Source organism: Pristis pectinata, chromosome 3 (assembly GCF_009764475.1).
Source record: "Pristis pectinata isolate sPriPec2 chromosome 3, sPriPec2.1.pri, whole genome shotgun sequence".
In the NCBI taxonomy this organism is placed as follows: domain Eukaryota; kingdom Metazoa; phylum Chordata; class Chondrichthyes; order Rhinopristiformes; family Pristidae; genus Pristis; species Pristis pectinata.
In genome coordinates this window covers 53,418,415-53,429,438 of record NC_067407.1, presented here as the reverse complement: position 1 = coordinate 53,429,438, position 11,024 = coordinate 53,418,415, and the positions used below count along the sequence as shown (strand labels likewise).

Genomic DNA, 11,024 nt, shown 5'->3' with positions numbered 1-11,024 from the left:
ACTATATCATGAGCACTGAATGCAGCACACTAAATTAAAATTACAGGGAAGTGGTTGCTGCACTGGAAGGGAGATTTGGGTCACTGAAGGACAGGAAGAGAAAACAGCAGTTATTGGACCTGCTCTGATTGCATGGAAAAGTGCCATGAGAAGGGGAGTAGATAGTGGTCAACATGGAAGTGTGGATCTTAATACTGCAGAGGAAAGAGTCCCTTTAAAATGCTGAAAGAGGAGTGGTGGGAAAGCTGTACCTTGTGGTCATTAAGTTCCAGAAATTATCTGAATTGGATACAGTGGAGCCTCAATTCTACCAACATTTCCATAATAATAAAATCTGTGCACCTTCCTTTGCCATCACCCTGGCTAAATCATTCCAGTGCAGTTATGAAATAAACATTTGCCTGATAGGTTGAAAAGTGCAGGAAGCAAACCAAATGTAAACATAGTTAGACAGATCTACTAAAAAGATGGCACGTGTACAATTCTGTATTTCTATGTCCCAATTAGTGTCTGATCAAGACCTTGGGATTGTGCTGGAAGTACTGATAAGTACTGTTATTAAACAACATCAACCTCCTTTCCAATGCTCATCAGAATTACTTGACTCCTAATCTCAATTCAGTCTGGATCCTTAAAAGTAGGCCATTATTGTGCAAGAGAGGTGGGAACAGTTTCCCTCAGTATTACAGCAGTATTTAACTGAGTATCGTAGAACAGGATATGGAAGACAAACATCTAGGCTCCAACTCCAATGCAGTAACTGAGGGAGAGTTAAACTGTCAGATCTGCCAGATTTTGAATGGAGATTAAAATGAAGCCCACCACCACCTCTGTTCACTCAGGTAGACATAAAAGATCCTGTGGCACTACTTCTAACAAAAGCAATAGAATTATACCTTGTGTCCTAGTCAATATTTATCTTTCCATCAACAGCACTAAAACAGATTGTACAGTCATTATCACATTCCTGTTCATAGGACCTGCCCATGTACAAATTGATCATTGTTTTATTCATTACAAGAGTAACTATATTTCAGCTCTAAACTGTATTTAGAACAAACTGAGGCGTACAAATGTATTTTTTCTTTTTTTCCATTTTTTTAAAAACACTAGAAAAACTGGGATAAATGACAGATAATGAAAAGATCCGTCAGAAGCTGAAGCCAAACTTGACACAAACAAATATGCTCACTGTCTTCGAACAAAGCAAAATTCAGGGCATGCTCCCTTTACAGCACCAGTGTCCAGATAAACTAAGATGTTTAAAAGAAATAAAATAATCCCGTAATTTAAATGACTACAATACTTCTGAAGACAGAGGCATTCCATACTTTGATACAGTACCTCTGGATGTTGAAAATTGCTGATGGGTTCACATGGATGGACAGCACCTGCTTCCTCCCCAAGACCACCTGAATATCGCCAATAGTGTGGAGCCGACCAGTACGTTCCCCCCTCTCCTCCTTTATGACCACTTTTATCCTATTCTTATTGATCTTTTCGACCTCCCTTCCCGTTGTTGTGAAAAGCAACTACATAAGTACTTTCTCTTCCTTCTAAAATCCAGCATTTGGAAAAAAAATCTATACAACTGTTTGGTTGGGATAGTGATGTACAACCTGAAGGTAAACTACGGCAGATAGCGGGAATCTGAAATTAAATAGAAATGGTGGAAATACTCAGAGGGTCAAGTAGCATCTACGGGAAATAAACAGGGTTAATTTATTAATGTAAATGGCCCTTCATCAGAGCGAAACTAGGTCGGGCCCAAAGGCAATGATCCTGTCGCCACTGGTATAATGGGCTGCTTTGGGTCAGCGGCCGCTTCGCCGCTCAGCATGTGTGTTTGCGTGGCAGCCACGGGTGGCGCTACGGAACCGCGGGCGCGGAGAAAGCGATTGGTTGGCGATGACATCAGGGAGAGTGGGGAGCCCGGATGTTGCTGTGGTAACGGACGGCGGTGTCGGCGGTGGCGGCGGCGGCGGCGTTCCTCCCCCACCTCCCCGTGTCCTTTCTGTGTCTCCGCGTTTACGGGAGGCGGCGTCAGCGTCGAGAGATCGCAACATGGAGGTAACGTGTGTGTTTGCCGTGCGACGGGGGAGAAGGGGAGAATTGGCCAAATTAGTCAGGATTTAGTAGCCTTCCCCCCCCCCCCCCCCCCACCACCACCACCCTTCGTGGCCGCAGGCGTTTGCGGTGATGGGCGCCTGGGCGGAGGGAGGCCTGCGATGGGCAACCAGTGGTCGCACGTTGCCCTTCGCTGCAGACCCACGCACCGTATATCATCACAGATCGCTGGGTTGCATAAATGCCTGCACCTCTTCTTGCACTGGGCAATCTATCATCCACCTCCTAGCTTTTTAAGTACGTAAATCAGTTTTGTTTTTGGCAGCAGCAATTTGGGCCATTTACCGCACGATTTCCCCTTTGCAAGAATTATCATTAAGTACTTTCACTATTGTAGTGCCTGCAAAATTCACACCCGAAGATATTGTTAAATTCAAAATGCTACCATGTATTAGATGACAGATTGCACTAGCACCTTATGAATTCTTACAGTATATTGGGGTTTAGCAAAGAGAAGTACCATTTCTAAGTGTAGTGATAGATCCATGTTTCTGGGGCATCATTTACTCCACTGATTTTGATTTGTGGGTCCTGCTTGGCATCCAATAATGTTCACAGATAGTTTTTACAGATCGTTCATTTAGCATGTTAATAGATTGTTGGGTCTTGTTAATGCCTAACTGAAAGGGAGACTTTCCTAGATTAAAATATTTTAAAATGTTGAGGAAATATTAAGATGATTAAGGAAAGGAGACCTGATTTCAATTCTTTTTTAGTAAAACTGCATATTATACTGGTGATCCTGTCAGCATTTGCACAGTATTGATTTGCCCTGTTGCATTTATACAAATCAGGAGCAGGAATGGAACACTTGGCCCCTCAGCCTTACTAATAATAAGATTATGGCTGATCTTTTTAACCTAAGCTCTGCAGTCCTGGCTACTGCTGGTAAATTTTCAACCCCTGACATCAAAAATGGTCTATTCTTGCCTTAAAAATTTCAAAGACTCTGGTTCCGTTATCCTTTGAGAAAGAGAATCATAACTCTTTGGAACAATCAGAGAGAGAATTTCACCTCACCTCTTCGAAATGGGTGACTTTTTTAAACAGTGGCACTCATTCTAGATTCTAGCATTAGAAAGTTCCCATATACATCCACCCTGTTTAAATCCCCTCAGTATCTTGTGTATTTCAATAATCCCTTCTCATTCTTCTAAATTCCTGCAGATACAACCCTAAACCATTCATCATGAAACAACCCATCCATTCCTGACAAACCTCTGAACTGCTTCCAATGCATGAACATCCTTCCTTAAATAAGGAGATCAGTACAAATCACAGTATTCTATATGTAGTTTCACCACTGTCCTATGTAAATCAAGTATAGCTTCCATACTTTTGCATTCATACTTTCAGTAGTTAAAAATAACATTTTGTCAGCTTTCCTAATTACTTGCATACTAGTATTTGGTGAATTATGCACTGGGACACTCAGATCCCTTTCAGTCTCTAACCTTTATGGCCTTTTTATTTTTCCTGCCTAAATGGACAATTTCACATTTGTCCACGTTATACTCCATTTGCTAGATCTTTACCCACTCCTCTAACTATTGATAATCAAATAACTTTCACCAGTTTAACAAATGTTCTCTGTATACAAGTGGTTTTTCCATAAAGGGCACCCTCTCAACTCCCTTATTACTACTAAATTGTTAGATTGCTCATGCAGCATCCAGATGTGTGTAAACAGAAATCTTCTCCAACTAATTATCAGGAAGTCTAAAGCTATTGTCTTTTTTGATCTATGCCACAAGCTCCCTAGCAACTGCCTCAGTCCCTAGCTCTGCCAGCTTCTGAGACTGCACAGTCTCTGTGTTGTATTAGTTTACAAGTTGAACCACAAACTACATATATGGACCAACATTAAAACCAAGACAAATTTATTTACCTCAATAATATCACGCAATGACTTCTCGGTCTCAGTTTATCTGTTGGTGAAAACCTTACCAAAACTTTTTTTTAAAACCTCTATTGTCTATTTGAGTGGACTCCAGGCTGATCTATTTTTTTTATGCTTTGTAAAGAGATCATCCAAAATATTGCTGCCCAGTTTGGTGTGGGTACAGTAGTGGTGCAGTGGATAAATTAGTGCAGCTACTGCCATGTCATATGTTGAATTTAAACTCATTTAATAATGTGGAATTTAGGAAAAAAAATGACTTGTCTTAATGATAATGGCTGCAAAAGCTACCAGCTTGTCATGGGATCTCATCCAGTTCATTAATGTCCTTCAGGGAGGTAATCTGCCATCTTTATCCAATATGGCTTGTATTCTGTGGATCTACCCCATATGGTTGACTTTTAATTGCTTCCTACAGTAGTTTAGCAAGCCACTTTGTTCAAGAGCAATTAATTATGGTCAATAAATTCTGGCCTTGCTAGAGATGTACAGATTATGAAAAATTAATTAAAAAAATCTCAATTTGTATCATTTCATTCATCCAACTTTCCTCTATTCAGTAACCCACTTTGGCTTCGATTTTAACAACTCTTGTCTTTTCATATCCATGTAGCCAGGAAGAGAGAAGAGGTCCTGCATAGACAATTTAGGGAGTTAGGTAGAAAGTTAAGAAGCAGGACCTGTAAAGTTATAATCTCGGGATTAAATTGGTAAATTGGTTTATTATTGTCACATGTACCAAGGTACAGTGGAAAAACTTTGTTTTGCATGTCATCCATACAGATCATATCATCACATCAGTACATCAAGGTAATACAAGGGAAAAGCAATAACAGAATGCAGGATATAGTGTTACAGTTACAGAGAAAGTGCAGGCAGACAATAAGATGCAAGGCCACAATGAAGTTGATTGTGAGGTCAAGAATGCATCTTATCATACAAGAGGTCTGTTCAGTAGTCTTATATAACAGCAAGATAGAAGCTGTCCTTGAGCCTGGTGGTATGTGTTTTCAGTCTTTTGTATCTTCTGCCCGATGGGAGAGGGGTGAAGAGAGAATACCCAGGGTGGGAGGGGTCTTTGATTATGTTGGCTGTTTTACTGAAACAGTGAGAAGTGTAGACAGAGTCCTTGGAGTGGAAACCTGGTTTTGGTGATGTGCTGAGCTGTGTCCACAACTCTCTGCAGTCTTTTGCAGTATTAGGCTGAGCAGTTGCCATACCAGGCTGTGATGCATCCAGATAGGATGCTTTCTGTTGTGCATCTATAAAAATTGGTGTGAGTCAATGGGGACAGTCTGAATTTCTTTAGCCTCCTGAAGAAGAAGAGGTGCTGGTGCGCTTTCTTGGCCAATGTGTCTACGTGTTTGGACCAGGACAGGCTATTGGTGATGTTTACTCCCAGGAACTTGAAACTCTCAACCATCTCGACCTCAGCCCCATTTGATGCGAGCAGGAGCATGTGCACTGCCCCCCTTCCTGAAGTCAATGACTAGCTCTTTTGTTGACGTTGAGGGAAAAGTTGTTGTCATGACACCATGTCGCTGGGCTTTCTATCTCCTTTACTCCCTGTGTCATGTGCTACTGAGGCCAGAAATAGAATAATTGAATGCATGGCTAAAGAGCTGGTATAGCAGGGGGTACTCCAGATGGCTGGATTATTGTGATCTCTTCCAGGACAGGTGGGACCTGTGCAAGAAGGATGGATTGCACCTAAACTTGAGTGGCACCAATATCCATGAAGGGAGCAGCAAACAGTCTGCTGGAGAAACTGTGGGGTGGGCGAAGCAACTGTTGATGTTGTGAGTCAAAATCCTGCATTACGACTTGAAATGTCGACAATTCCTTTCCCCTCGACAAATGCAGGTCGACCCACTGAGTTCTTCCAGCAGATTATCTGTTGTTTCAGATTCCAGCATCTGAAGTCTGTTGTGTCTTCATCTGTGTAAGAAAGTTTGCAAGTGCTATTCAGGAGGTTTTAAACTAGTGTGACAGGGGTGTGGGAACTGGAGCAATAAATCAGCAGAGGGAGTGATTGAGGAGAAGGTAGAAGTTAAATCAAGTAAGTCTAAGTGGGGAAAAAAAACAGGTAGGTCTAGGATAATGAATATGACAGGAAAAATGGTCTGAAGTGTGTTTATTTTAATGCAAGTAGTATAACAGTTAAAGCAGATGAGCTTAGAGCCTGGATTAGTACATGGAACAATAGTATTGTAGCCATTACAGAAATTTGGTTGAGAGAAGGGCAGGACTAGCAGCTCAATGTTCCAGGGTATAAAAGTTACAGAGAGGGATGTTAAAGAGGTGGGGGAGTTGCGTTGCCGATTAAGGAGTATATCACAGCTGCACTAAGAGGGGGCATCTTGGAGGGCTCCTCCTGCAAGGCCATTCAGGTAGAACTCAGGAATATGAAAGATGCGATCACAGTGATGGCGTTATACTATAGGCCTCCCAGTAGCCGGCAGGAGCGGGAGGAACAGATATGCAGGCAGATCATGGAAAGATGTTAAAAGATAACAGGGTTATTGTAATGGGTGATTTTTTAACTTCCCCAAAATTAACTGGGACTCCCTTAGTGCCAGGGGCTTGGATGAGGCAGGATTTGTTAGGTGCCTCTAGGAGGGTTTTTTGAAGCAATATGCAGATCGCCAATAGGGGTTGAAGCCATACTAGACCATGTATTGGAGAATGAGCCTGGCCAGGTTATCAAAGTTTCAGTGGGGGAACAGTTTGGGAACAGTGATCATAATTCTGTAACTTTTAAGATAGTTATAGATAAGGGTAAGACTAATCCTTGCATGAAAGTGCAAACTTGGGGGAAGGCTAATTACAACAGTATTTGGCAGGAACTGGAGAAAGTAAATTGGGAGTAGCTGTTGAGGGTAAGTCCACATCTGACATGTGGGAGTCTTTTAAAGGCCAGTTGATTAAAGTTCAGGACCAGCATGTTCCTATGAGAATGAAAGCTAAGGATGCCCAGATTCAGGAGCCTTGGATGACAAGAAATGTTGTAAGTTTAGTCAAAAAGAGAAAGGAAGCGTATTCAAAGTTTTGCAAGCTTGAGGAATATAAAGGATGAAGGAAAGAATTTGAGCAAGAAATTAGGAGGGCCAAAAGGGCCGATGAAATATCTTTGCCAAGTAGGATTAAGGAGAATCCCAAGGCCTTTTATATGTATATTAGGAGCAAGAGGATAGCTAGGGAAAGAGTTGGTCCACTCGGGGGCAAAGGAGACATATTTATGTGTGGAGCCAAGGGAAGTGGGTGAGGTCCATAATGAGTACTTTGCATCAGTATTCATCAAAGAGAAGGATATAGATGATGGTGAGATCAGGGATGGGTAGGTTTATATTCTAGGGCATATCAATATTAAGGAGGAGGAGGTGTTGGATGTCCTGAAAAACAATAAAATGGATAAGCCCCTAGGGCCTGAAGGGATCTATCCCAGGATATTGAGGAAAGCAAGAGAGGAGATTGCTGTGGCCTTTTTTTTTAGAGACCTTTGTATCCTCTTTAGCCAAATCCAAGGTGCCAGAAGGTTGATGCTACTGAATATCCAATGTTGTTCCTTTGTTTAAGAAAGGCAGCAGGGGCAAACCAGGAAATTATAGGCTGATTAGCCTTAATTCAATGTTAGGAAATTATTATACACATTCCTTGGGGACAAGATTTACTTGCATTTGGAAAAGCATGGACTTGTAAGGGATAGTCAGCATGGCTTTGTGTAAAGGAGGTTGTGTCTCCTAAATCTGAGTTTATTGAGGAAGTGACAAAGGTGAGAGCAGTGGATGTCGTCTTGGTGAACTTCAGTAAAGCATTTGACAAGGTCCCTCACAGTAGGCTGGTCCAAAAGATTAAGTCATATTAAGTCATATATACAGTGAGTCGGTAAAATGGATCCAAAATTGGCTTGGTCATAGAATACAGAGGATAGTGGTAGTGGGGTGTTTTTCTGACTGGAGGTCTGTGACTGGTGGTGTTCTGCAAGGATCTGTGTGGGGACTTGGGTTGTTTGTAATGTATATTAATGATTTGGATGAAAACATAAATGGTTGGATCAGAAAGTTTGCAGATGACACAAAAATGGGTGGAGTTGTGGATAGTGAATAAGGTTGTCAAAGAATACAGCAGGATATAGATCAGTTAGAAATTTGGGCAGAGAAATGGCAAGTGGAGTTTAATCCAGAAAAGTATAAGGTGATGCAAAGATCACAATAAATGGCAGGATCCTTAAAGCATTGATGTACAGAGAGATCTTGGGATGCAAGTCCATAGCTCCCTAAAAGTGGCAATGCAAGTGGATAGAGTGATAAAGAAGGCAAATGGCATGCCTGCCTTCATTGATTGGGGCATTGAGTAAAAAAGTTGGGGAGACCTGTTGCAGCTGTATGAAACTTTGGTTTGGCCACATTTGGAGTATTGTATGCAGGTCTAGTCACCCCATTATAAGAAGGATGTGGAGGCTTTGGAGAGGGTGCAGGAGAGGTTCACCTGGATTGGAGTATACAGGAGGAAAAGGTTCCATTTTTACAGACATCCATAACTCGATTTTGTCTATATGCCACAATGTACACAAAATCACTTGAGACAGTAACCATACCTTCACGGTATTGTAATGAATGGTGTTGATGAGGGCCAATTAACATAAACATTTATTTATTGCCTCCCTTACCTAATTACAATGGTACAGAATCAGGATGTCCCACGCTCAGTGGCTGAAGTATCACTGGATGTTACAGTGTTTAATATGGTATCATTGCACAAGTATCAATAGAAGTGACTTTTTGTTAGTTTCCAAAGCCACTCTCTTAAGTGGCCTCCTACAGTAAAGCTGGCAGCCTGTTTTATTAAGAGACAATGGTGTCTGATTACTGTGTGAAGGTTCAATGTAAATGTTTTTTTCCAAAAATTGGTAAATTAAAATGATAAATTAGTTTGTTATTGTCACATGTACTGAAGTACAGTGAAAAGCCATCCATACAGAGCATTTCATCACATCAGCGCATTGAGGTAGTACAAGGGAAAACAACAACAATGCAGAATAAAGTGTTACAATTACAGAGAAAGTGCAATGCAGGCAGACAATAAGGTGCAAGGCCATAACGAGGTAGATTGTGAGGTCAAGGGTTCATATTGTACTAGGGAACCGTTCAATATTCTTTTAACAGCAGGATAGAAGCTGTCCTTTAGCCTGGTGGTACGTGCTTTCTGCCCAATGGGAGAGGGAAGAAGAGAGAATGTCTGGGGTAGGTGGGTTCTCATTTGAGTTTAATAATATTTATGGGAGTTTTTTTGTATGTATGGTTGTTCATAAGTTGGGCATTTATAACCCAGGGAGATCCTACATATAAAATAATGAGAGGCATAGATAGGGTAGTTAGTGAGTCTTTTTCCCAGGGTGGATATGTAAAATAATAGAGGATATAGGTTTAAGGTGAGAGAAGGAAAGTTTAGTTGTTTTACACAGAGGGTGCCTGGAAAACACTGCCGGGGAGGTGGTAGAACCAGATATTATAGTAACGTTTAAGAGGTATTTAGGCCGACACATGAACGGGCAGGGAATAGAGGGATAAGGACCATGTGCAGGCAGATGGGATTAGTTTAGATTAGCATCATTGTCAGAGCAGATGTGGTGGGCTGAAGGGCCTTTTCCTGTGCTATACTGTTCTCTGGATTCACAAGAGACTGCAGATCCTTTCATGGTCTTGTTTTTCCCTATCTCTAATTTAGTGCATTTGCAACACTAATTTATCTGCAATTCTCTAATTCTAAACTCTTGGGAGGGGGGAAACGCCTGACCAGTGTCCACATCATCAGCACATGACTTGTGGCGCCAAGGTCCCAGGCTTTGGAATGAAAATGGAAAATGCTGGAAATACTGGTCAGGCAGATCTGAGGAGAGAGTTAATAACAAAATGCTTCTCTGGAGAAGGTGTAACTAGGAAGAGACAAATTAACTCTGAACTACCAGGAGAGGGGAACAGAGAGGAAAAACGTACCTGAATGCTGGAAATGAGAAGGATGAAAATGGACTGTCTGAAATTGTTGAATTCAGTGCTGAGTCCTGAAAGTTGTAAGGAGTTGGAATTATATTGTTGAGGACTACTCAGTAACTTCTGGACATCTGTGTTCACATACCTGGTTCTCAAGTGAAATGTTTTATCTATTTGGATCTCCTCGCAGAAAGGTCATGCACCATTTCAGTAATGGATAGTTTACATATTTTAATTAGTGTAATGTAACATAATTTTCTTGGTTGATCTTAAAATAATTGTGAGATATAAAAGATTAATGCATTATGTGATCTTTAAGATGTTTATCTCCGAATCTGAGAAGAGCAATAAAATGTAACATTTTTGTCGTTACTTTCACATTATTTTGTCTGTTTGTCAACATTGTAAAAACTTAGTTCTGATCCAAATCCCACTTGCCACAGTCTTAAGTATGAGGAAACACCCAGAGGCCAGCTCTTTCTAGCTGAAGGTTAACACCGAAAAAAAATGTATGGGATGCTTTTTAATATCACAAGAAACTAGGGCTTTGCAGCATTAGAAACAAATTGCTCAGTACTTAGTGCTTCTGTTTGCTTGATTGCTGTTAGGTGGATGGCATTAATATTTTGGTTTGCTGACCACACACTGGATTCCAAGATCATGATTTGGGACTATTGCTTCATCTTGTCACCAACTCCATTGGCCTCTATATTGTATGTTATTTGTCTGACTGCTTGTCCATTATCCAGTACTGAATGAGTATAAATTTTCTCTAACTATTGAAGAGAACGTAAACCATCGTCTTTAGACCCTGTCACAATCCATTCCCTGACTACTGTCCCTTACGATGAATTTGAACTACACTGTTAGTAACATGGCTATCGTATTTGAAAATAAATAGCTTCAGAATCCATCTTTGCCATAATTTAGAATGGCTATTTCCATCTTAACCAGTTGCCTCAGGTCAACTGCTAGTGAAGCTCTTGGTTATCTCTCTGCTTAATTGT

General features: G+C 41.0%; 1 protein-coding gene across 2 annotated transcripts in view; it reads left to right on the top strand.

Moving 5' to 3' along the window:
- Window positions 1–1,923: 1,923 nt before the first annotated feature.
- ro60 (Ro60, Y RNA binding protein) overlaps window positions 1,924–11,024 on the top strand; it is a 33,146-nt gene continuing 24,045 nt past the window's right edge. Inside the window, exon 1 of one of the 2 annotated variants that reach the window (XM_052011070.1) lies at window positions 1,924–2,070. In XM_052011070.1, coding sequence (XP_051867030.1) covers window positions 2,065–2,070 — 6 coding nt within the window. In that variant the 5' untranslated portion in view covers window positions 1,924–2,064. The remainder of the gene's footprint in view (window positions 2,071–11,024) is intronic. The other variant, XM_052011071.1, reaches the window with a different exon arrangement.